At 43.9% G+C, this 26,255-nt stretch overlaps 1 protein-coding gene across 2 annotated transcripts in view; it reads right to left on the bottom strand.

Moving 5' to 3' along the window:
- negr1 (neuronal growth regulator 1) overlaps positions 1 to 26,255 on the bottom strand; it is a 457,516-nt gene that overhangs the window by 17,733 nt on the left and 413,528 nt on the right. The window contains exons 5-6 of one of the 2 annotated variants that reach the window (XM_067990328.1): positions 23,685 to 23,805; positions 12,976 to 13,127 (exon numbers count right to left, since the gene is read on the bottom strand). In XM_067990328.1, coding sequence (XP_067846429.1) covers positions 12,976 to 13,127; positions 23,685 to 23,805 — 273 coding nt within the window. The remainder of the gene's footprint in view (positions 1 to 12,975; positions 13,128 to 23,684; positions 23,806 to 26,255) is intronic. The other variant, XM_067990329.1, reaches the window with a different exon arrangement.

The following is a 26,255-nucleotide window of genomic DNA, read 5'->3' as shown; positions in this document are numbered from 1 at the left end:
CCCTGTCAGGGGGAGGAGCTGGCCTATGTATCCAGACACAGGGCGTGTGTGTCTGTGTTGTGTGTATGTGTGTTTTGAGGGGGGGTGGGGGGTTAAAAAAAAACTGTCCTCTGTCTTGATAGCTCTTGGAAAAATAATCAGAAAATGTTAAGTGGCGTTCCTAATAGTGCTGCAATTGAGTCCGTTTATGTAGGATGATTGAGGAAGCAAGATGAGGCATCACAATATATTGCTTCATATAAATCCCAATCCATTCTCCCTATATTCTGATAGTGTAAGCATGACAAGGAATGGCTGGTTCTCCTAGTTTTGAGTATCCACATTCTCAAAGAGTGAAAGGAGTCAATGTCAATCCCTGGGATTGGAGTAGCAGTGTTGCAGCTGATTTTGGTGACTCTCTCCTTCAGGAGATTTCATAAACTAAGCTTCAAATTCAAAGCCTTCTTTGATATATACTTTCCTCTGTTTCCCTGCCCCCGTCCTCTCACGCAAATAGCCTGATGACAGGGCATTTTCATAAGCACTGTGCCCTTTTCTATTTTAAACCTGTAACCAACACTTTCTGCCATAGTGAGTTAGTGTAGCCCAAGGCCAGCAATTACCTATTTAATGCAATGCTTATGGGACTTACAAAGGATTTTCAGTATATCCATTAATCTGAAAAAGGTGGAAAATATTAAATGCTTGACTCTGCACACATAATAAAACAATTGCTCAAATTTATTTACAATTAGATGATTTACAGAAGCAAAGATATAGAAAATATTATATCAGAACAATTGTATGAAAGGTCTGCAGCAATCTTGACCCTTCTCACTGCAACTCTCTCCTTTCAACTATCCACCTTCCTAACTCCCTCACCACCTTTAAAAGCCTTCTCTAAACCCCTCAGAGCAAAACTTTAACTAACTTCTAACAGTCATGCAAAGCTTGACGTCCACTCCGGTTCTTTTCTGTGAAGTTCCTGGAGACAACCTTTTATATCAAGGTGCTATTTAAACTTGTTAGCAAAATTAAAGCCCATGGGATTAAAGGGGCAATGGCTGCATGGATACAAAATTGGCTAAGGAACAGAAAGCAGAGAGTACTGGTGAACGGTTGTTTTTCATACTGGAAGGAAGTGGTGTCCTCCAGGGTTCTGTATTAGGAGCACAGCTCCTTTTGATATATATTAATGACCTGGACTTGGGTGTACAGTGTATAATTTCAAAGTTTACAGATGACACGAAACTCAGAAATGTAGTAAATAATGTGGAGGATAGTAACATACTTCAGGAGGACATAGACAGAACTAGAGGCGACATGAGGAAACATTTTTTTTACGCAGAGGGTTGCTATGATCTGGAATATGCTGCCTGAAAGGGTGGTTGAAGCAGATTCAATAATAACTTTCAAAAGGGAATAGGATAAATACTTGAAGGAAAAAAATTACAGGGATATGGGGAAAGAGCAGGGGAGTGGGACAGGCACAATGGGCCGTATGGCCTCCTTCTGTGCTGTAACGTACTATGATACTATGAAATGCAAGTTGTTGTTGTCTTAATTCTGGGAGAATGAATGAGTCCAATAAGTGCAGCAACAAGAGCGTGCAGGAACAGAGAGATCCGGAGGGTCACATACACAAATCTTTGAAGGTGGCAGGACAAGTTGAGAAGGCTGTTAAAAAATGTATGCGGGATTCTTGGTTTTATACATATAGGCATAGAATACAAAAGCAACGAAGTTATGCTAAACCCTTATAAACCACTGGTTAGGTCTCAGCTGGATTACTGTGTTCAATTCTGGGCACCACTCTTTAGGAAGGATGTCAAGGCCTTGGAGAGGGTGCAGAGGAGATTAACCAGAATGGTACCAGGGATGAAGGACTTCAGTTATGTGGAGCGATAAGAGAAGCTGGGTTTGTTCTCCTTCGGGTAGAGAAGGTTAAGGGAAGATGAAACATTAACCTTACGTTTCTCTCTCCACAGATACTGCATGACCTGCTGAGTGTTTTCATTATTTTCTGTTTTTATTTCAGACTTCCAGCATCTGCAGTATTTTGCTTTTAAGTTTCATGTCTAGTCAGCTGACATACTCACTATAGAGTCAGTAGACAAACCTCAAGTCAGAATACCTTTTATAAAATATGGAAGCAGAATGGTGCCAGCAGTGTTGTTCTACACCCAGATGTTTGTTATCCCATATTGCTCTGCGGCAAATCGGATTGCCTAAGTGTATGATCCACCCCTCTGTGACATATCTTGAAATGTTTTGCTCTGTTAAAGGCACTGTACAAGTGTAAGTTGTTATATCAACACCAATCAATTTGCATGTCCATTTTGCCACCTAATGAAAGACGTTTAAAAAAGACAACAGAAGTAAAGCAGGAAAGAAAAAAGGGGAAAAAAGTTGGGATGGGAGGTTGAAGAGTTTTGAGATTTTGAAACCAGTGAGGTATGTGACAGACAAAAGAGAACTAAATGGGAAACTCCAGAGGACAGAAGCATAGTAGCTGAAAGAGTGGATAGATTAGGGGGCAAAGAATAACATGGGGGGGGGGGGGAAATTTAACCCCCCAGGATGGGTGGGGGTGGGGAGGCGGGTGGAGGGTTAAAAATAAAAAAATGGGAAACCTGATCCCAACCCGCCTCCAATGCGCCCACTTCCGGTTTTAATGGAGGCAGGTTGGGGAGCGAGGAACTAACCTGTTCTCCGGAGTCAGGCCCTTCATTAAAATATTTTAATGAGGCTGTGTGTCTAAGATTGTATCTCTGTACCAGATTTAATGCTGGCTGACCAGGTTTCCCGGCCTCGGGAAACCCGGCAACTGAAGGGAGGTGAGAACGGCTGGATCGAATAGCTCTGCTCATGGGCCAGGAGGAACAGGTGTGCTTCCCCCAGCCCACCAAGCTAACCTGTAAACCACCCCACGATCGGACCCCCTCGATCAGCCGACCCAACCCCCCCCCACCCCATGATCGGATCCTCCCCTCCACGATCGGACCCCCACCCTCCTGTGATCAGACCCAGCCCCCACCAATGTCCAATTTCTGATGTCCGAGTCCCGACGTCCAACCCACGATCTCCCGATGTCTAACTCTCCCCCGCGATGTCTGCCTCCCTCCACCGATATCCGACACCCCCCATGATGTCCACCCCGCAATCTACCCCCGATGTCCGACTCCCCCACCCCCGATGTCCGACTCACCTCCCTCCATCCCTCCTCTCCCCGGCTGCGGCCTGGAACCGCAGGCCTACCCGCCCGATAGTCAGCCAGCCTCTCTATCTGGCTGGCTGCAGCCAGGAAACCAATTCAAAAACTGTTAATTAGGTCCTGCCGTTCAATTCGGCAGGACCTCTGGGAAACCCGTACTTCCGAGTTTCCCAGCCGCTAAACCTCCCACCGCTCCCTCTCCGCCTTCCCTTTACTATTAGGGCCATGGTGTCAGAAGAGCAGAGATTGCATGTGAGAATGTGGGGCTGCAGGCAATCACCAAGGTAGGTGGGACGAGATGGAATGGGATGAGGCCTTTGAAATTGAGGGCAAGAATGTTGAAATTAACTCAATGGAGGATGGGGACTCTTGGGGAAAAAAGGGGAGATGTTCAGAATTTTGGTAGGTGAAGACCTGGGCTATGATATTTTGAATGAGTTGGAACATGGAGGGTTAAGATGGGGAGGCTCGCTAGAAGAATGTTGGAGAGGTCTAGCCTTGAGGTGCTAACTAGGGTTTTGGAAGCAGTAGGACGTGTAAGGGTGGAGGCTAGCATCTTGTGGAGGAGGAAGAAAATACATTTTGGTTAATGGAATGTATGTAATGGAAGGAAACGCAGCTCAATGTTGAGCAATACATCAAGGTTCTGCACCTCATGATTTAGCACGAGGTCACAGCTGGGGAGGTTGATGGAGTCAAGGCCAGTGCCAATACGCCACACGGTATAATCAGTGTGGAGCCAAAGAGGTTGGTTGTGTTTTGACAAGCATGAAACTGGAGCAACTTTTAATGAATCCAGGTCTTAATGTTGAACAGGTAGCCAGAAAGAATAGCAACAGATGAAGGCAGAGGGGTAAAGCTGAGTATCAAGCGTGTAGAAACTGATATTGTCATGGGGTTGCATATAATGAAGTAGAGGGGACCAAGGATGAAGCCCTGAGATATCAGAGATGACTGTGCAATCAGGGGAGGATATGTTGATCATAATCTTTTGGAATTATTTATCTCAATTAAGATAATATTAAAATTTACCTTAACATGATTGAACTGGCCACTGGTAAGAAACCGAGATGAAAGTGGAGAGCAGTGGTCAAAGGCATCAATTGAAGAGGGAGGGGTTTATGAAAGTGAGGAGAGGGGTGACAAAGGAATTTCAGAATGTAGAGGCATAGTGACAATACTTTTCCACTGAGTGGAGGAGGCATGGGAGTGGAGTGGGAGGTAGGGTAAAGGAACAATCCAGAGTCAAAAGAGTAGAGGGCATTTCACATGGTGTGGGGTTGGAGAGGATTATAGAGATATGGTAGAGTTTGCTGAGGAGGGATTAAAAATAATTTATGGGGATTTTAAAATCTATGCATTGGGGGTCAGGGGTAGGGAAGAGAAGATGAGGTATCAATAAAGGTCATTAAGGACAAAAGAGAGTGGGATAGGATACAAGAAAAGTGTCCTGGACAAGTTGAGTTTTGTGTAAAGTAGAGCTCAAGCAGCCACAGGGAAAGAGTTGGAGAAATTAAGCTCGGGAGTGACAAATATGCAGATAATGGTTTCAGCAGCAGAGGTGAGGTAATGATATAAGTGGGTGATATTAAAGAAGCAAAGGGCGATCTTGATGATGGGCTGATGTGGGGTTTGAACCTCAGCCCAGAGTTGCACAGGATAGTGAGGCTGTCAGGTTCATTTTAAACAAGCAGCCAGGAAGAGTGACTGAATTCACACCTGGGGCAGAAAGTTGCTGGCACAAACTGAAATGGATGACTTCAGTTTTGTCAATCTTGATGTGGAGAAAATTCTGGCTCATAAGTGGTGTCAGACTGACAACTGGATGATGTAATCATGAAATTAAGGGTGGTGAAAGGCAGGTAAAGCTGATCTCATGCTCATGGATGATGTTGCAGAAGGTACCATGCATATATGGATGGGGATAGAAGCAGTCGAGCTTATAACCTCATGATTACTCACGACCTACTCAAAGTTGGGGATAAAGGAAGGAAAACAAAAGGAGGTATCATGGTGTAAGAATTCACAAAAAGGAGTATCGATGAGAAAGGCCACCCAACCCCTCTACCCCATCATTCTATAGAAACCTATAATCATCTCCATCCCAAATTACAGCATGCAACTGCCTCTTGAAATAACTCTCAAACTGTTTGACCCCACTTCCCTGCCCAGAAGCTTATCCTGTAAAGAATTTACAGGATGGCCTCCTGGGTGTTAAAAATCACTCCTGTAAAGAATTTGTTCCCTTTGGCGGAAGGGTCAAGAACTAGAGGACACAGATTTAAGGTGAGTGGCAAAAGAACCAAAGACAACATGAGGAAAAACATTTTTACGTTTTCAAAAGGGAATTGGATAAGTACTTGAAGGGAAAAAAATTTCAGGGCTGCGGGGAAAAGGTGGGGCAGTGGGACCAGCTGGATTGCCCTTGCACAGAGCCAGCACAAGCTCGATAGGCTGAAGGGCCTCCTTCTGTGCTGTAACCATTCTATGATTCTAATTGCTTCTTAATATCGGACCTTAACTAGCCTCTTACCAGTTTTTAAAAATCTATCCCCCTTGCCCTGAAGTCATTATTTAATTTGAAATAGTGCACTGGATTAACCATTCCTACTCCAATCGTGTATACTGCAAAAGGTTCCCTCTCATTTGCCTCCTTACAAGATTATAGAATCTGAGTTTTTCTAAATTTTCCTAATTACTCAGTTCCCTGACACTAGGAATCAGCCTCATGGACCTTTTATGCTTGGATTTCAGGGCTTAGATGATCCCTTGCGACTTGGTAACCAGAAGTTAAATGCAGCATTCAAGGTGTATCCTGACCTTTTTTTTTATTCGTTCATGGGATGTGGGTGTCGCTGGCGAGGCTGGCATTTATTGCCCATCCCTAATTGCCCTTGAGAAGGTGGTGGTGAGCTGCCTTCTTGAACCACTGGATGTGGTGAAGGTTCTCCCACAGTGCTGTTAGGAAGGGAGTTCCAGGATTTTGATCCAGCGACGATGAAGGAACGGCGATATATTTCCAAGTCAGGATGGTGTGTGACTTGGAGGGGAACATGCAGGTGGTGTTGTTCCCATGTGCCTGCTACTCTTGTCCTTCTAGGTGGTAGAGGTCGCGGGTTTGGAAGGTGCTGTCGAAGAAGCCTTGGCGAGTTGCTGCAGTGCATCCTGTGGATGGTACACACTGCAGCCACTGTGCGCCAGTGGTGAAGGGAGTGACTGTTTAGGATGGTGGATGGGGTGCCAATCAAGCGGGCTGCTTTGTCCTGGATGGTGTCAAGTTTCTTGAGTGTTGTTGGAGCTGCATTCATCCAGGCAAGTGGAGAGTATTCCATCACACTCCTAACTTGTGCCTTGTAGATGGTGGAAAGGCTTTGGGGAGTCAGGAGGTGAGTCACTCGCCGCAGAATACCCAGCCTCTGACCTGCTCTTGTAGCCACATTATTTATATGGCTGGTCCAGTTAAGTTTCTGGTCAATGGTGACCCCCAGGATGTTGATGGTGGGGTATTCGGCAATGGTAATGCCGTTGAATGTCAAGGGGAGGTGGTTAGACTCTCTCTTGTTGGAGATGGTCATTGCCTGGCACTTGTCTGGCGCGAATGTTACTTGCCACTTATCAGCCCAAGCCTGGATGTTGTCCAGATCTTGTTGCATGCGGGCTCGGACTGCTTCATTATTTGAGGGGTTGCGAATGGAACTGAACACTGTGCAATCATCAGCGAACATCCCCAAAGCACTATATGGTTTCAGTATGCCTATCTCAGTGTGCAAATACTTGCGGTTAACTGTATTGAATTTCATTTGTTATCATTTTGCCTACTTGCAAATATCACCTTCTGTAACAGGTGGCCCTGTCCCAGACACTGGTCCCTATTCCCCAGTCCTGCTTTGGATGGTTCTGTCAACTCAACTCCTGTACACTTTCAGGGATATTGAAGCTTACAGTATCCATTTAAATGATTAAATACAGTGGACCAATGCAAAAGATCAGTCCACTTTATGAAGATAATAATTAAGTCAAGATCATAAGTATACTTCTACTGCTGAAGAATGTTCATGCTTGTGCTACTAGGAAGCTTTGTGGTGGGGGGTGGGGGGAGGGCGGCAGACTTAGTGAGGCTGGGAAAGCTGTTGCTCATTGAAATGGCCTGGTCCTCAATGACCAACCCCTGTTGTGGGAGTACACTGGTCAGATGCAGCACCGCTGTAGGAAAATGGAATAGGTGACAAAGGTGGGGTCGGCCCATTAACGTAGACATGGGCATGTAAGCAAAAGAATGATTATCCTGAAACTCGCTTCTGCAGTGCAAGTGCAGTTTCCAGACAGGAAGCATTCGGTGGTGCCTCAACTCAGTGGTCACATGGATGCAATTATGTTAAAGCTGAGGGACCAGATTGTGGATGTCCTCAAGAAATACCCCAATTAGGACCCGGGCATGAATTATGTCATTCAATGCTGTTGTCTCATACCAGGATCAAGCGGTTCAGGCTGAGGTCTGGGATGGAAACTTGTGTTCAGTGTAAGCATGGGTGGTACATGTGCTCATCTGGGCTCTGAATCAGCAAACATTCTTAGAATCATACAAAGGTTACAGCACAGATTGAGACCATTCGGCCCATCTAGTCCGTGCCAGCTCTATGCAAGAGCAATCCTGCTGGTCCCATTCCCCCTGCCACAATGATCACTCCATCATAGAAGTGCAAGGACTCATATCAAAAGGGCTGATCTCTTTTGCACCTGGAATATCGACTCTTCCACAGAATGGATTCACATCCTTGTCTTACAAGCAACATGTGGAATGGTCATTGATCAACCCCCAAGATTCCACTGTTTAAGCAGCTGAGCAGTGTTTTAAATGTGCTGATACAACACAATCCCTTAGCTGACTTTTTCTTTTGGTAAAACAGCAACAAGGAAAAATTGCACATTCAAAGCCTACACAATAGGAATGTAATCAGATTATTTCAGTGTCAGTACTTCCGTCCTTGCAATTCCAGAGTCACTTGAATAATCTTTTAAGCACTGTTATATTAATGCAGATGAATCCATAAATGTATGCATACAGACACTACTCTTTTTTTTATTCATGAGCCTCCATTCAAATGTCTAAAACGCGATTAGATTTATCATCATACACTTGAAAGAAATTCATTATCCTTCAGACCTAAACAATTTTTTTCTTGGTATCAAACATTCCAAAAGAAAGTGTACATTTAATACTGCAGCATAATATTCTAATCCTGGGTTTTTAAACTAGAGTCCCTGGAGTCAGAGTTCTGGATTTTCTGCACATTATTTATATTGATATACACCAATAAACAAGCTTTTTCTGCAAAGATAGTACCAGCTTTTGGAAGTCATGGTGATTTGGTACTGTGCCACCAAATGAAGAACACAATCAGGTCGTAAGATTCCCTATACGGCTTCCTGGTCTCAATTTTGACCAGAGGTCAGGAGGAAAAAACACAGATGAATCACTGCAGGCTGCCCCAAAGCAGCCTGTGGACTAAGGAGCAGCATTTGAAGAGGACTGGAAGGTGGAAGCACCCTGGCTGCCCATCTGCTCGAACCCAGGTTTGAGATTTCCAAGCACACTTCACTTAAGACCCTTCACAATCATTCAGAAACACATGAATTTATCAAAGATACAATGCATCTTTTAAAAGCCAAACCTGGTGTCACTTAACCACCACTTCTAGTCTTATCTAGTCTTCTGTCTTATTCTTCTCAACTTGTGCTGTCAGCCTAGGCCCTTTATCTAGGGTTTTTTTTAATAAAAAGACTGGCTTTTGCACAATACCACTGTGAAAAGTTATAAGTGACTTCTTTGCCTTTCTAAAAAAAAAGTTTGCCAAACACCTCTTTGTGAAAACAATGTCATTCAAAAGAACAAATTCCTCCTTATAGCTCTGATTTTTTTTTAATGTAATAGTCAATTTTGCACCAGCTTCTGTGTCTTTTTATATGGAGCTATTAATTATTAAGGCTTTCAATGAATTTTCATCATGAGCAAAGCAAACATTGGAATGCAAGCCATGATCCTGCTCAATATACAATTTTGGACTTGGTAAAAGACATTAACTCTACTATTTAGCCTAAAGAACAAAAAAAAGCCAAGCTTGTGAAAATGTCTTCAAGAGGTGCAGAGGGACACTGCAAAAAGGGGTAATTGAGCAGCGTAGACTTGTTCTATATTTTAAAAGAGTCTAATTTTATCCATTAAAAGTTAAACTTTGCAGAATTCCTGATTGCAAAGTTTGACTTGAACTTTTTTAAATTGCAAAATCTAGTTCAAGGGCACCACCCAGGTTGAAGAAAGTAGGAGAGAAGATTAGGTAAATGAAGAAATGCTGATGAGGTCATGACAATCTTTGTTTCAAAAGCCTGCAAAATGTAGAAGGAAAGCAAGGTTGAGGAAGGCGAGGACGTCCACAGTTTTAAGATCATTGGGAAGTACAACTGCTTGCAATCTCTCACAGGCACATGCACACAAATAGCATACAATTATTATTTTGTAACACAAGCTGTGTTTGAAGGTGTTTGTTGGAGACTGCATTTGTAATATTTGTCACTATTCTGTCATTGTGGGCCTGGAACAGTAGCCTGCTAACACAGCTATTAGGCTAGAATAAGACAGCACCCTACGTGCCTTTCACAAGTTTGTAAACACCACCACAGCCACCGTCCCAATTTCAGAGGTCACGGTTAGTGGGCGTGAGAAAGTAGCAGTAGGTGAGTCAAAGGACACAGGTAAGGAGCAGCAAGTGATAGTGACAGAGGAAGAGAAGGAATTTGATGGCCGTCATCAAGTACCCAACTTACTTTGGGAAATGCAGCCGTGTGGTGACATGGGGCAGCTGTGTAAGACCTCTAGTATTAGTCATTAGGAAATTAGGTGAAATGGCTGGTTATGTTGTCCAGTCACTTGTTTCCCACGTGGGTGACACGTTAGCTGATAGTGTAGAAGATTCTAATACTAAACTGGAAGCTGGCAGAAACAAAACAAATTGACTGTGCTGGTCACCTTGCTACTGACAGTGCTGTCCATATGGTGCAGTTTGGCTGATGGTGGCCTTGCAGATCAGCAAGTGACTATGCTGACCCGGATCCTGCAGAGGCAATTCCCCATGGCCAGTGCCATATAGGTACTCCATGATCTGCAGATATAGTTGGTGGCATCATGGCAAGTGCAAGCATTCCAGCTGTGATGCTATTGATCCCCCTGGCATGCCTTCTTTCGGTTAGTGGTCAGTCAAAGCATCAAATATTGTGGCTGGGCTGCTTTTAGCATTAAGGTAACAGAGACTTGTTAAAGGGCATTGGAACTGGTAGCTTCCAGGTAGTTGCCTGGCACTTTCAGTGTTGGAATGATTGTTGGTACTGCGGAGACATTTTACAGATCATATTTTTAAGGATCTTCCTGTTTTGCTGAACTTTTCAGCTTTTTTTAAACTGTCAGTTTCTGCTCCTTGATTCATTACATTAACGTTTCCTTCATAGTTTAGTCCAGAAAGCAGAGGAAAAATCCTTTGAAATCATTATCGTAAAAAAGCCTGTGTCCTTTTAAATTGGGACTTTACCAAGCAGCTTGCCAGGGTGCGGTAGTGTCGTAGTTATGGTACTGGACTAATAATCTAGAGGTTGTGAGTTCAAGTTCAACCTTCTGCGAGTTATGAAATTGCCATTAGTACTGATAGCTAAAGCTTCAGTCTGGGCTGCATGCCCATTTTGTGGCCAAGATAAAACGGTTTTTCATATTTATATACAGTGCCAAAAATTGCACCCCCTTTTCTATTACCTGAAGGGGCTGCTCCGCTTTTTTGGTTGCACTTCACACCAACACTTCTTATCTTTGGTCAACTGATGTGCAGAGGGGAGAGCAGACTGGAGGACTTCCTGGTGGGTCTGCTCCTGGGCCTGGTGAAAACTGCCCTCCTTAATCCAAGATGTGTAGTATCAACGGGAGGCTCCGACTGCTTGCCATTGTTCCACGCCCTAGTGCCCAGGTGACCTTGGAATGAGATCACATGGTCTCCACTGGTTCACTCAATGCCTTTTATGACTGGTGGGCAGCACAGGACATTGTCTGCCTTATTAAGGACAAGGACCAAATCTAATATTCTTTGCTTGTAATTTTAAGTTGGCTGGGTCACTTGTTTTGTGTCACTGATGCCCTACTCTTGAGAAGGACACTTGTAATGGTATTTGTTCTGGTGGTGTTGGGCTCACAACCAGTGGCACTTTATTGGCCCAGATTCAAAATAGAACCAAGCATCTCCAATTAATGCCTGTTCAGAATGGGTGAAAGTAATGCTGGGCAGCACCTCCACCCATATAGTGCTCAATTTGCTGAGCCTGCCAACAATCCTCATTAGCATAAAGGATGCAGACTAAAGTCTTGCTGATAGTATTGATATGACCAGTCAGAATATTTACCATACAGTATCTGATTATATCTTACACATTTCTGGATACTCCACTGAAAAATGAAACTTATTTGCACTGTTACGTTTTGTTATTTTAGTCTATGCAGCCACAGGTGGACCTTGGTGTAATGGTGTTAAAAATGCGACTATTGAGTTAAAATTAGCGCTCAAGAGGTTAAATTCACAGCACCGCAAAGCTGGCAGGTGTATATTAGATTTCAGATGGGGCGTCTAGAAACAATGAAAGATAATTTGATATTCTAGCAAACATTCACTCTCATTACTACTGCAACAATTCTATTCGTTTGAACTTGGAGACACTGCCAATTTGGGCTAGTGGGTTACGTTCTTGGGGAGGAAGGATGGTCAGTTTTGATGAAAAGCTGACATTGGAGTCAGGCTTTTAAAAAGAAACAGAGACCTGTGAAAGCTGGAGGCAGTCAGTCAGTGAAGTGCTTGTGAGAAGGTTGTAAAGACTGGAGCCAGCAAGAAGAAGAGGATCTGCCCTGTGCTATAGGACAGAATGCAGAGGAATTATTGGGGGATAAATTCAACGTCTGCCTGAAACAGGCACTTATAATGGACTGGGTGCTTGCCATCTCCCCTCCCGTGATTCATCCCTAATTTTGTTACTGGAACAACAATGCTTAGTGATGTCATATATAAAGAGTATATCATTGAAAGCCAGTGTACAACATAATTCTCCCAGGCCATCTACTAGCCTGTATGCTAGGTACAGCAATTATTCTCTGGTCACAGGGTACCTGGAGTCCATGCTAGGATGGAAATCCCTATGAAGGCTGTGAAACCCTTTGATTTTAATCAGACACCCTAGGAAGTTTAGAAGAATTTGAACATGTGACTCCTCCAATTACCCCTGCGCCCACTGCTTTTTCTAAACCATCTTTGGGCATGATATAAAATAAGAACAAAGTAGTTTTGCTTTTTTTTCCCTTCTCAATTTACTTGCCTCCTTTCTGTAACTGCTGACTCATGCTGGGATATGATTTCATGTGTGCTGGGAGTCCTACAGCACCTCGCCTAAGTGACCATTCTTCAGGTTAGTCTGGACGGTAAATGTCTGCAGGTTATTCAGCTGCAGAAGATATCACACCACATAACACATTTATCCACTAATCCATCAGGGGAGCTGTGATGATTTAATTGGTAAGTTAAATAAAAGGAAGAACTGTTAACTGGAATTATATAGGTAGGTCTTGACAAAAACAGCAAAATACAATGACATTTGTGAAACAAAATTGAAAGCTCACAAATCTAGCTCTTTTAAGCCCATTTCATCGCCACTGTGTTCATCTTGAAATAATAAGAAATGCAGGAGTGTGTCACAAGACTTACTGTGTAGAAAATGACTGGCACTACTTGTCCCTAGCTTATTGACAGCAACGCATGTGTAGTTGCCATAGTGATCCTCTGTAATGTTGGTAACGGTGAGAATAGATCTGGTGCTGAAGTTCTTGATTTGAATCCCCTGCCTGCCAGAGGCCAACCTAATGGATCGACAGAAACAAGTAAAATGATTAGAAAGAGATGACCTTCACCAAGCATTAGTAATAGCAATAGCAGCCTTTCCTCCCTGCACTGTACATAGGCTGTGTAGTACTGAACTAAATCCACATTCTTACTATAAACACAAATTGCTTTCAACAGTGTGAAGGAAAAGCAGAGTACAATGAGACAGAGCCAAAGTGTACAAATAAAATGATGCAAGCCATGTTAGCATCCATAATATACTTTCTGGGATCACTAAAAGCACTAAACAAACTTTTGTTGAGAGAATGTAATGTGAGTTTTGAAAAGGTAATGATTTTATAATTCCAAGAAAGATTACTTTGGGATTTTATATTGTTTATTTTGCTTAGATATGAATTTTCACTCCAGCTGTTATTAGAAGAGTGAGTTAAGTTTCAATTGCACACAGTCCAAATTTCATATGATTCAGATTTCTGTCCATTTTGTTTTGCCGTATCTGTTCAGCAAATAGAATTTAATTTTACAACATATTTTACCTTTCTTTTGCTGCTTTAAAAGTATTTCTTCTTAAACTGAATTGAAATTCTCAAGCTGCCAGAGTGGGATTTGAACCCACCTTGTCTGGATTATTAGTACAGTAACATAACCACTGTACTACTGTACTCAGTGACTGACCTAGACAATCACGATAGCATCCCTGTGAAGCAGCAGACAGCCAGAAGCTTCCTCTGTCTCTTTAATCAAGGGTTTATGTTCACCTACACCTGGCTAAAGATATTGTTTTTTGCAGTTTCATCAGAGCAATGGGGGCAGAGGATGATGACGAGGAGGGAAATGATGATAATGAGGAGAGCAAAATTTTATTTCTGATGGACTATGACGATGGTGAAGAGGATGAGAATGATGACAATCAGGCTACAAAAGACTCCTTGGAGCAGGGCGTAGGCCCATGTTCCTCTGCACCAACCCCCTCCATATCACTCCCTGTCACTTGCTTTGTCAATACCATGCGTCAGCTTAGGTACTTTGTAAATAGTGTAATTGTAGAAGTAGATAGTGTAATTGAGGATGTGGGACTAGATGATTCATATAGCCGAAGGAGTGGGAGTAGGTGATTATATGCCACTTTCCCAGTGGAGGCTGCAGAGAAGGCTGACCTTGGTCCCAGACTCGTTGAGCCCAGAACTCATGGGCACTGTTCTGAAAAGAAGGATATTCGAGGAACATCAGACCTACGTGCTGACTCTGAAGTCAGCTTTGAGGATTTGCAGCAGCTGACAGGAGTGACACATGAGTGTGCATCTCTCATTTGCAGGAACAAGATAGAAGGTTTTGCTTTCTAGCAGCTTCATGGAAGTCTGCGTTGACCCCACCTCAGAGGTGAGCTTTGACCAGTGGGTATCCCCTCATCTTCGGAGGCACAGATGGCAGCCCTAGTGACAGTAGGGGACAGATCAGTCAGAACTCTGCGTCCTGGTTTTCAGGCACTCGGGGCCAAGAGGCAGGCTTTCAGGATCTGATAGCTGTCATTAGACTAGACATTCCACTGATCAGTGGATAAACAGATCCTGGGCCCAGGAGAATGGCGATAGCTGGAGGAGACCTACCTTTTCTCAGAACTGCAACACACATTGGGCATCCCGCCTATTCCTTCAAAGCACTATTGAAGTGACAGATAGCAGACAAGACCAGGCTGCCCAGGTGAAGGTCAAGAGAAGGTTGCCCTCAGCAGACTTTTCCCAGGACCAAGCTGCCATGAGAGGAGGATCACCTCACTCTCATGAGCCATTTGTACCTCACGAGCAGCTGACCACCTCCTACAATACTGGCCCTCAGATTGCAACTAAGAGAAGAACTAGAATAGGAGAAAGAAAGACATGTTTAGATACCCTGGGGAAGCACAATAGGAAGGAATAGGAAGACTAATGATCATTCTAGAAGTGGCTGCAATAAAAGAGAAACTGTATTTATCTTGTGCTCAAGTATTCATGGAGATGTAATAATACAAGGAAGTGGACACATATTTTGTGCTCATGTATTCATGGAGATTATAAAAACTTGCAGGGTCATGTAGGGGCAAAGAAGTCTGAGGTGCTGTGAGTTTTCAGGATGTGTGTTGCATTGAAGGAATTGTCATTTGTCTGAAGATGGGGGAAATGGCAGTGGTGACAAAAGGAGAATGTTCATCAGTTGAGAGCACTTCATTGATAAATTGAGTTCTGACGCCCCTTGCAGCATCACCGAGGAGTCCTCTGAATGACAGTCGTCCTGATGATCCACTCCATGCTCATCGTTCCAGCGTTAATGATGTGTTGGAAATACTGTGTAAAATTCAAGGCCACGGTCTCAAGAAAGTCGAACAATGCAATGATTCAAACATGGAAGTAAATTCATTTATGTTAAAAGAAAAGGCTGACAAATATCATATTTATGAGGCTTTCCTTATGAACTGCCAAATAGTGAGTCTTAAGTTTACATTCATTACTCTTTTATTTCTCCTTCTGTCCTGAAGCTGATGCTGGGGTCTAGTTCTATTACACATGAGCATTTACCAACTGTGGTTACTATGATGGAAATCCTGGCTGATTCTTCTCAATTCAGGCTGAGATTAATTGTAGTGCCCCAACTGAGATCGAGGGCACAATTTTAATATGCCGGCGGGAAGAGTCCGGGTGGGGGGTGGGGGGGAAATGCGATTTGCAGGCGCCAAACTGGGAAGGGAAGTCGGCAGCCAGCCTGATTGACAGGCTGGCTGCCGACAGGAGCTGCACTTCCGAGGGGACGGGGGGTGGAGAAAGAGAGAGAGAGACCTCATCAGCAGTTAGGATAGAGATGGGGTGGAGGGGAACAAAGATTAGAGTGGAGACATCAGGATCAGAGGGCAGACATCGGGATCAGAGGACAGACATCGGGATCAGAGGACAGACATCGGACATTGGGATCAGAGTGGGGGGTGGGGTCCAGGCAACATTGTTTTCAAGGTATGTTTATTTAATTTGTTTACAATGGGAAATGTAATTTTATTTAATTTATTTAGTTTATTTTTCACTGATCCACCCCACCCTGCCTGATTTCACCAGGTGTGAATGGGAAGCTGTGGGAAAGCTGCCCAGGAACTATCCAATATACAAAAAATAAACTACCTTAAGTACCTCAATGAGATTTGCCTGAGTCTCATTCAAAAATGTGTGGGTTCCAGCCTGGATGTCTACCCAAAAACAGTAATTTTGATTGCCACCCCCCCTCCACCCATTTTCCTCTTTTAAAATCATGCCCCAAATAACACAGCACAGATGGGGAATTGCACCCGGGACCTTCCTGGTCTGTATGACTCAGCTTCACATCATACCATAGAGCCAAGTTTCTTCTGTCTGCTGCCCCGTTTTTCACTGTGAACTGTGTGGTAGTGGGCTGAAAATAATGGAGGAAATAAAATTGTCGAGTTTCTGCTGGAAGCCTGCCCACTCCGATTTTTGAACAGGTCTCAATTTAGGCGGCCAGCTGGAAAGAGGAGGAAGCCCAATCAATAGGTTTAAATTAGGATTGTATGACGCAATTAGGACCCGGATGCCATTTTCATCTGAATCAGTGCTGCCATTGCTACTTCTTAAATCCACCCACAAATCATGGATGGCACAGGGTATGGCCATTCCTAGCAGTATTTAATGGGGCACTCACTCACTTGCTGCAATTTAAATTGGTGTAAACATTTGGCAGATATCTTGCTCATATTTCTCAGTAATTTTTGGGTACAGGATCACTGACTTTTTGCTTGTACTGTCTGGACAATCTTCAGGAAGCCTATGGGGATCCTGGCAATGCTCTTTTTCTAAAAATGAGAATCTATTTGGCCATTCTGTTCTGGTTAGAGGAAAAGGAGCAGCAGCAACAGGTGGAAGGAGCACATGGAGCTGCAGCTGCAGAGAGACCACAGTAGAGGAGAGTTCACAGACATCCTTACCCTCCCAGTAGGGTATATAGGTCCAGAGTTACATATCTGCACTTCTCAGAGGAACAGTGTGTAAGGAGGCTGCGCTTCTCCAGGGCTGCTGTCACAAAGTTGTGTCGCCTCCTACAATAAGACCTGCAACCTAGTGCCACAGCTGGCACTGCATTGCCTATTGCAGTCAAAATCACAATAGCCCTCAACTTCTTTGCCTCCAGCTCCTTCCAGGCTGCAACAGGGGAATCAGTAACATCAGTCAGTCTGCAGTTCATGCTTGCGACAAGCAGATGACTGATGCCATGTTTGCTATAACAAACAATTTCATCACGTTCCCTACGGACAACCAGAAACAGGAGAAAAGGGCTCTAGGGTTTGCGCAGATTTCATTCTTCTGCAAAGTTCAGCGCATCATTGACTGCGCACACATTGCCGTGCAGGCTCCTGCAAATGACCTTGCTACCTTTATGAATCTCAAGGGCTTCCATTGTATTAATGCACTTGGTGTTTAATCATCAGCAGTGCATCATGCAGGTCTGTGCCCACTTTCCTGGCAACTGCCACAACACTTTTATCTTGTACCATTTCCCCATCTTCCCACCCTTGGCTCCTGCACAGTAAGCAAGCTGTCTGCTTGGGGACAGGGTGTTCTTGGCTCAGGATTCCTCTCAGAAATCCACCCTCCAATAAACTACTTCTACCCAAGCACCATCATTGATATACGGCATCTAACATTGTAGGGTCACCAGCTACTACAGGAAAACAAATCAAATCAAACTAATTATCACCCAGATGTAAGCCAATAGTGCCTTTCTTAAAAGATCTTTTACCTACTCTATTGCTCCTATGAAGTGCATCCCCAGTGGCTTCAGCATGGGAGGTGCAAGGCTAATGTGGCTTAGATGAGTGCTCTTGAGATGCTGGCAATCGGCGACTTCTAGGATCTTGGGCCTGAAAAGACCCAGCTGCAGCCTGTAGCATCTCAGTGGTTGCTGGGCAGTGTGGCACAGCTGGTTTTCTGGAACCAGGGCTGGCATTGATTGAGGGGATGCGGACATGCTGTCATCCTGAGAGAGTGCAACATGTTCTGCTCCCATTGTACAATTGCCCCTGCTACGGGGCTTTGGTTCAGAACATCCAGTGATCTACGGGATAGCAGACCCTGGAGATCTGTGATACAATTGAAGCACCTGTCCATTTGGCGTCCCAGCCAGTCCAAGGCATGGGCATTTCTGATGGATACTATTATTGGTGCCACAGACTCCTGCAAGTAGGGCACAGCTGCAGCGTCCATTGAGATCACCATGTGAACCATGGTTAACTGCAGTGTCAATGCCACGCACCAAAACCCCACACAAGTTGGTAGCAGACTCAACCAGCATCTCTGACGTGGCGGTAGCTTTCTTTCAGGCTGTCCAATACATAAAAAATTGCTGGTGCACTGAAAACATTTTTCTTTTGAAGACTGGACACTAACTTCTGCATCTCTATCCTCTTCAGCAGAGGTAGGGCCAAGCTTACCCTCTGGAGAGCCATTTTCTGGGCTGTGAGCTTTCCACTTGTACCTGTTGCTGCTCACTTGTACTGAGTGAAATCACCTCTGCAGACCCCTCTAACTCACTATCTGTATCACTTAGGGTGTCAATCTCTGTGTTGGTGCTTGGGAAGGTATGACTGAGTGACGGTGCATCCTTAAATGGTCTCTCCTCCCCTTCTGCAAAGCTGCAGGGCCCAAGTTGTCGAAAGGACCCAGAAAAAGGGCAGAGGAAAATGGATTAGGACATAATGGCAAGGGCAGGCAGTAGCAGTGCGATGCAACCCGGGGTGCCAGGCTATGTAAGAGTTAAGTGGAAAGAGCAAACGAAGGGAAAATGGCCACAACATCCTGCCGTGTGTTGCCTCTAGCCTCACCATCTCCAACACTGCGTGTCTTCTCTCCGCCGACATTGTCGATAGTGGTGTCCTCTATTGGAGTGAGAGTTTGCAATGTGGCTGCACCTCCCTCGGTTCTTCTAGACTCCCTTCTGATGTGTGGCAGAATGTCCTGCAAGAAGAGTGTCAGTGGGTTAGTGTGTGGCATGTGAAAAGGTTGTGAAGATGTGTGAGGCTGCTTAGCATAATATGCAGGCTGAGAGGAAGGGATGACATGTGTACCCAAGTGGAAGAAGTCATTGGATGAAAGAACGTGGGTTATTTTAATTTTCAGTGGGTGTGAAAAATGGGAGGTTGCAGTTGTGGATTGACTGTTTATTGCCCCTATTGAAATTTAATATCATTCCCAAGGTATAAAGTCTGAAGTATCAAAAAAATGTGAGAATGAATCCAAATCCAAACAAAATAAACGCAGAAAGTTGTTTGTACTAGTTTTGAGGGAAGAAACAGGTGTTCAACGTATATTTAAACACCTAGGGGCATTTTTCTACGTTAAAGGAGCTATATGTAAATGCAAGTTGTATAATATGAGTGCAAGCAGAAGGAGGTGTAGTGAAGTGTCCTGTTGTGATTGGTGGTGAGGGGAAGGAAGGATTGGCAGTGCTGGGAGAAAGTTACAGGGTTGTATTCAGAGTGAGAAAAATGTGAAGGGAGTCTTACCTTGGCAGTCCTGGTAAGGTCATGAAACTTTTTCTGCAGCCAGGTGCTGCAATTGATTCTGCTGGCACCTCTCTCCATGCCTGCTGACTTATTTGTCGTGCCCCCATCTGCTATCTGAGGGAAACAGGACCTCCTTCCTAGCCCTGACTTCTTCAGTAAGTACCTCCATTGCAGTATCAGATAATCTGGGTGCTCTGGCCATTAACGAGGTGCTTGCTGCTCTACAAGTCTGCTTTCCTCACACCACCAATGAAAACTACATCTCCCCTTTAAGAGGTGCAGGCTGGCTTTAAGAAGCGGCAAGCTTGTTGGATTTTTCATCCTCCCAAAATACCTATAAAAAGCAAAATTAGCACCGGCAGCTCGCCACTCGTATTTAAATAAGGTCCAATCGTGAAAATCGATTGGGCTTCCTGCCAACATCATTGGGCAGGCAGAGTAGATGCCCCACCTATCGCCTGCTCGATCGACCCCAATGTAATTATCAACTCAGCCACCACAAGACCGCAATGTTATCTTATGATACTTTTAATATTCCAGTATCTGTCCTGAGTACTGGGATGATTGCTTCAGTTGTCTATATCTGCTCATCAAAATGACATGTGATAGTTCAGGTTGCTAGTCTTCAGTGGTGTAGTAACCATACACGTTAGCAAGGTGCACTTTTGGACCTTTCATAGCATATGTTAAGTACTTTGGTGTCAAAGTACACAATTTTGGAATACAACATGGTTACTTGGCTGCAGCTGCCTTGCATATGTGAGATGGTCACCAAACCACAGTTAAGAGCATCGAAAAATAAAGCAGCTGCATCAATAAAATTAAGATAAAATTCCTGGCATTATGTTGTGTTTTTACTTGAAATATATGTGCTCATGGGTATTCATCGCATCATTTGACTGGAACACTCAATGCCCTCCAAGTCACACACCATCCCGACTTGGAAATATATCACCGTTGCTTCATTGTCGCTGGGTCAAAATCCTGGAACTCCCTACCTAACAGCACTGTGGGAGAACCTTCACCACACGGACTGCAGCAGTTCAAGAAGGGGCCTCACCACCACCTTCTCAAGGGCAATTAGGGGTGGGCAATAAATGCTGGCCTTGCCAGCGACGCCCACATCCCATGAATGAATAAAAAAAAGAGTTTTCACAGTTAGCAATTCATGCAGCAGAAAAGTCTTGAATGAGCACATTCAGTACACAATAGAACAAGGGTCACAGTGGAACAATTGCTAGCTAATGTCAGATAGCAGAGTACATGCCTATGCAAAATAAGTGAAAAGGGATCATTTTGTTAAAAAAATTCATAAAGAGTAAAGTAAAACATACTATAAGGGAGACGATAGAAAAAGAGAAAATCTTCAAAAGCTGAATTAAGAAACGCTGAAAATACACAGCTTTTCTCCCAATATCATTCACATTCTACTCTTAATTCCATCTTGAGCCATTTCTGACTAACCATTTACCTTCCCAATGCCTTTCTCTTACAAATGTTTGCATATCTATCCCCTTTCTCAGCTGACCTTTGTGTACAGGACTTTACAATACGTCCATCACTTTAAAATTTGTTACCGGACTATCACACCCATTAGCTACCTCTGTAAAAGTAGGTGGCATATTTGAATGCTTGACCTCCCACCCCCCACCACCTCACTTGTCCTTGCATCATAGTAGGTACAGCACAGGAGGAGGCCATTCAGCCCTTCGTACCTGTGCTGACTCTTTGAAACAGCTATTCAATTAGTCCCATTCCCCTGCTCTTTCCCCATAGTCCTGTAAATTTTTTCCTTTCAAGTATTTATCCAATTTCCTTTTTGAAAGTTACAATTGAATCTGCTGCCACCACCCTTTCATGATGTGGAGATGCCGGTGATGGACTGGGGTTGACAAATGTAAGGAATCTTACAACACCAGGTTATAGTCCAACAGTTTTATTTGAAAATCACAAGCTTTCGGAGGCTTTCTCCTTCATCAGGTGACAAAGGCTATGGGCCCCGAAAACATCCCGGCTGTAGTGCTGAAGGCTTGTGCTCCAGAACTAGCTGCGCCTTAAGCCAAACTGTTCCAGTACAGCTACAACACTGGCATTTACCTGACAATGTGGATAATTGCCCAGGTATGTCCTGTCCACAAAAGGCAGGACAAATCCAATCCGGCCAATTATCGCCCCATCAGTCTACTCTCAATCATCAGCAAAGTAATGTAAAGTGTCGTCGACAGTGCTATCAAGCGGCACTTACTCACCAATAACCTGCTCACCGATGCTCAGTTTGGGTTCCGCCAAGACCACTCGGCTCCAGATCTCATTACAGCCTTGGTCCAAACATGGACAAAAAAGAGCTGAATTCCAGAGGTGAGGTGAGAGTGACTACCCTTGACATCAAGGCAGCATTTGACCGAGTATGGTACCAAGGAGCCCTAGTAAAATTGAAGTCAATGGGAATCAGGGGGAAAACTCTCCAGTGGCTTGAGTCATACCTAGCACAAAGGAAGATGGTAGTGGTTGTTGGAGGCCAGTCATCTCAGCCCCAGGACATTGCTGCAGGAGTTCCTTAGGGCAGTGTCCTAGGCCCAACCATCTTCAGCTGCTTCATCAATGACTTTCTGTCCATCATAAGGTCAGAAATGGAGATGGTTGCTGATGATTGCACAGTGTTCAGTTCCATTCGCAATCCCTCAGATAATGAAGCAGTCCGTGCCTGCATGCAGCAAGACCTGGACAACATCCAGGCTTGGGCTGATAAGTGGTAAGTAACATTCGCGCCAGACAAGTGCCAGGCAATGACCATCTCCAACAAGAGAGAGTTTAACCACCTTCCCTTGACATTCAACGGCATTACCATTGCCGAATCCCCCACCATCAACATCCTGGGAGTCACCATTGACCAGAAACCTAACTGGACCAGCCACAAAAATAATGTGGCTACAAGAGCAGGTCAGAGGCTGGGTATTCTGCGGCGAGTGACTCATCTCCTGACTCCCCAAAGCCTTTCCACCATCTACAAGGCACAAGTCAGGAGTGTGATGGAATACTCTCCACTTGCCTGGATGAGTGCAGCTCCAACAACACTCAAGAAGCTCGACACCATCCAGGACAAAGCAGCCCGCTTGATTGGCACCCCATCCACCACCCTAAACATTCACTCCCTTTACCACTGGCGCAGCGTGGCTGCAGTGTGTACCATCCACAGGATGCGCTGCAGCAACTCGCCAAGGCTTCTTCGACAGCACCTCCCAAACCCGCGACCTCTACCACCTAGAAGGACAAGAGTAGCAGGCACATGGGAACAACACTACTTGCACGTTCCCCTACAAGTCACATACCATCCCGACTTGGAAATATATCACTGTTCCTTCATCGTCGCTGGGTCAAAATCCTGGAACTCCCTACCTAACAGCTCTGTGGGAGAACCTTCACCAAACGGACTACAGCGGTTCAAGAAGGTGGCTCACCACCACCTTCTCAAGGGCAATTAGGGATGGGCAATAAATGCTGGCCTTGCCAGTGACGCCCACATCCCATGAACGAATAAAAAAAATAACTGAAGTCCCTCGCGCCTGGTACCATTCTAGTAAATCTCTTCTGCGCCGTCTCTAAGGCCTTGGCATCCTTCCTAAAGTGTGGTGCCCAGATATGAACACAATACTCCAGCTGAGGCCTAACCAGTGTTTTATAAAGATTTAGCATAACTTGTCTGAACTATAAAAGCTGATTCTTCAGTCACCTTGAAGTATTACACCCAGACCTTTCTTTTCAAATGCTGATCAACCTGCTCCTCATTCCTAGCAATTCCTGTTTTCATATTGTAAGTTATTGTTCTTTGGTTTAGAGAAGTGATCTTGAGTGTTCAATAACATACTCAATTTTTAGCTTTGGGCATTAATACATTATGGTCACTGCTGTAGCATATCAAGCTAACAGTTTACCAATATAGCGGTCGACAACAACCAACATTTGTATAACGTATGGCATGAAAGTGAAAGACAATCAGAGAAAGATCAGAAATCTGATTTTCTTCAAAACGTGGACTTACTTTTTGTCTCCTTTATACCATTCAAAGGCTGCTGCTGGAACTGCTAAAGCCTCACATCGCAACAATCCTCCTTTACCCAGTACCATACCATGACTCTTAATTTCCATTATTGTGGGAGGGTCTGGAACAGACAATGATCACAGCGTTAACACATCACTCACAAACAAGGTATTTTGCTACTTTGAAAGTTAGATTGATCACTTTTGGGTCTGCAGAGGTCAGCAGGCATAATTGAAGAAAACAATGGTGGGAGTAGTTTAAAGGCCCCCTAACAGTAGCTATACCATTGGACAGAGTATCAATCAAGAAATAATAGGAACTTGTAACAAAGTTTAATGCAATCATCGTGGGGGACTTTAATCTTCATATAGACTGGACAAATCAAATTGGCAAAGGTAGTCTGGAGGACAAGTTCATGGAATGCATTCAAGACAGTTTCCTCGAACACTACGTCGTGGAACCAACCAGGGAACAGGCTATTTTAGATCTTTTATTGTGCAATGAAACACAGTTAATTAGTAATCTCACAGTAAAGGATCCTCTGGGGAAGTTTGATCATAATATGATAGAATTTCACATTGAGAAGCGAGTGGTTAGGATCTGGAATGCACTGCCTGAGGGGGTGGTGGAGGCAGATTCAATCGTGGCCTTCAAAAGGGAATTGAATAAGTACTTGAAAGGAAAAAATTTGCAGGGCTATGGGGATAGGGCTGGGGAGTAGGACTAATTGGATTGCTCTTTGAGAGAGTCAGCGCGTACTCGATAGGCCGAATGGCCTCCTTCCGTGCTGAAACCTTTCTATGATTCATTGATTCTATGAGTTTGAGAGTGACATGCTTAAGTCAGAAACTAGAGTCTTAAACTTAAATAAAGCCAATTACATAGGAAAAGAGGCGTGTTGGCAAAGGTAGATTGGGAAATTAGATTAAAGGATATGATGGTAGATAAGCAATGGCAAACATTTAATGAAATATTTCAATATTCTCAATGAATATACATTCCATTGAGAAATAAAAACTCCACGGGAAAAGTGATTCATCCGTAGCTAATTAAAGAAGTTAAGGATAGTATTAAATTAAAAGAAGAGGCCTATAATGTTGCGAAGCAAAGTAGTAAGCCTGAGAAATGGCCAAAAAATTGATAAAAAGGGAAAAAATAGAATATGAATGTAAAATAGCAAGAAATATAAAAACAGATTGTAAGATTGATAGGACAACCCTCTCATCCCAGGAATCAATCTAATGATCTTATCCTATCAGGAGAGATTGTGTAGTATGGGCCTATACTCTCTGGAGTTTAGAAGAATGAGAGGTGATCTCATTGAAACATATAAGATTCTGAGGGGGCTTGACAGGTTCGATGCTGAGAGGTTGTTTCTCCTGGCTGGGGCGTCTAGAACTAGGCGGCATAGTCGCAGATAAGGGGTTGGCCATTTCAGACTGAGATAAGGAGGAATTTCTTCATGCAGAGGGTTGTGAATCTTTGGAATTCTCTACCCTAGAAGGCTGTGGATGCTGAATCGTTGAGTATATTCAAGGCTGAGATAGATAGATTTTTGGACTCTAGGGGAATCAAGGGAGATGGGGATCGGGCGGGAAAGTGGAGTTGAGGTCGAAGATCAGCCATGATCTTATTGAATGGAGGAGCAGGCACTAAGAGGAAAAACTTTTTTACACTGCAAGTGGTTAGGATGTGGAATGCACTGCCAGAGGGGGTGGTGGAAGCAGATTCAATCATGGCCTTCAAAAGGGTACTGGATAAGTACTTGAAAGGGAAAAAATTGCAGGGCTACGGGGATAGGGCAGGGGAGTGGGGCTAGCTGGATTGCTTTTGCATAGAACCGGAACGGACTCGATGGGCCTAATGACCTCCTTCCATGCTGTAACCTTTCTATGATTCTAACACTTAAGTATCAATTTAGATTTTTTTCTCCTATCCTTGAGTGAGGCCTGAGCCCATAACCTCCTGACTTGGGGGAAGAGTGTTACTGAGCTAAGGTGACATTTAGTAGGTCTCAGATTCTGCAATAGCATAACATATCATAATGTATAACTCAGGCTATGATCAATACAGAGTTTCTTTCAGCTAGTTACATACCAGAATTTTCGAACGAACTACTGAACTAAAACAAACCATAGTTTTTAACCTATCAGTTGTTGAAAATCATCCATTTCGGGATTGTTGCTTCTCCCAGGCCAAATCAAATAATTCCTCATTCTTTCCCATTAGCATTAGAGATGTTTCAATTAAAAGCATTATACAGATTGCACCAGGTTCAGAATGAAATACATTTTTGTCTGCAGAGGTCCTCGCAATTCACATTTACATGCATAATCCCCACACTTCATACATATTTACAATGGACAATAGGTGAACTGATGACTCAGCATACAAATATAATCCCAACAGACGTGATCAATTCTCATGATTACATTAAATAAAGAAAAACTATTTCCTTGAGAGCAAAATTTCCTTCCTGTTACTTACATCCAGAAAATAAACCCATCTGATCCATTGGTCAAAATATACAGTCAGCTCTTTAGTTAAAAATGAAGCAAACAATTCAACATT

The sequence above is a fragment of the Heptranchias perlo genome, chromosome 9 (genome assembly GCF_035084215.1).
Source record: "Heptranchias perlo isolate sHepPer1 chromosome 9, sHepPer1.hap1, whole genome shotgun sequence".
NCBI classification, from domain to species: domain Eukaryota; kingdom Metazoa; phylum Chordata; class Chondrichthyes; order Hexanchiformes; family Hexanchidae; genus Heptranchias; species Heptranchias perlo.
The sequence above is the reverse complement of the archived record's forward strand: the minus strand, read 5'-3'. Positions and strand labels throughout refer to the sequence as shown.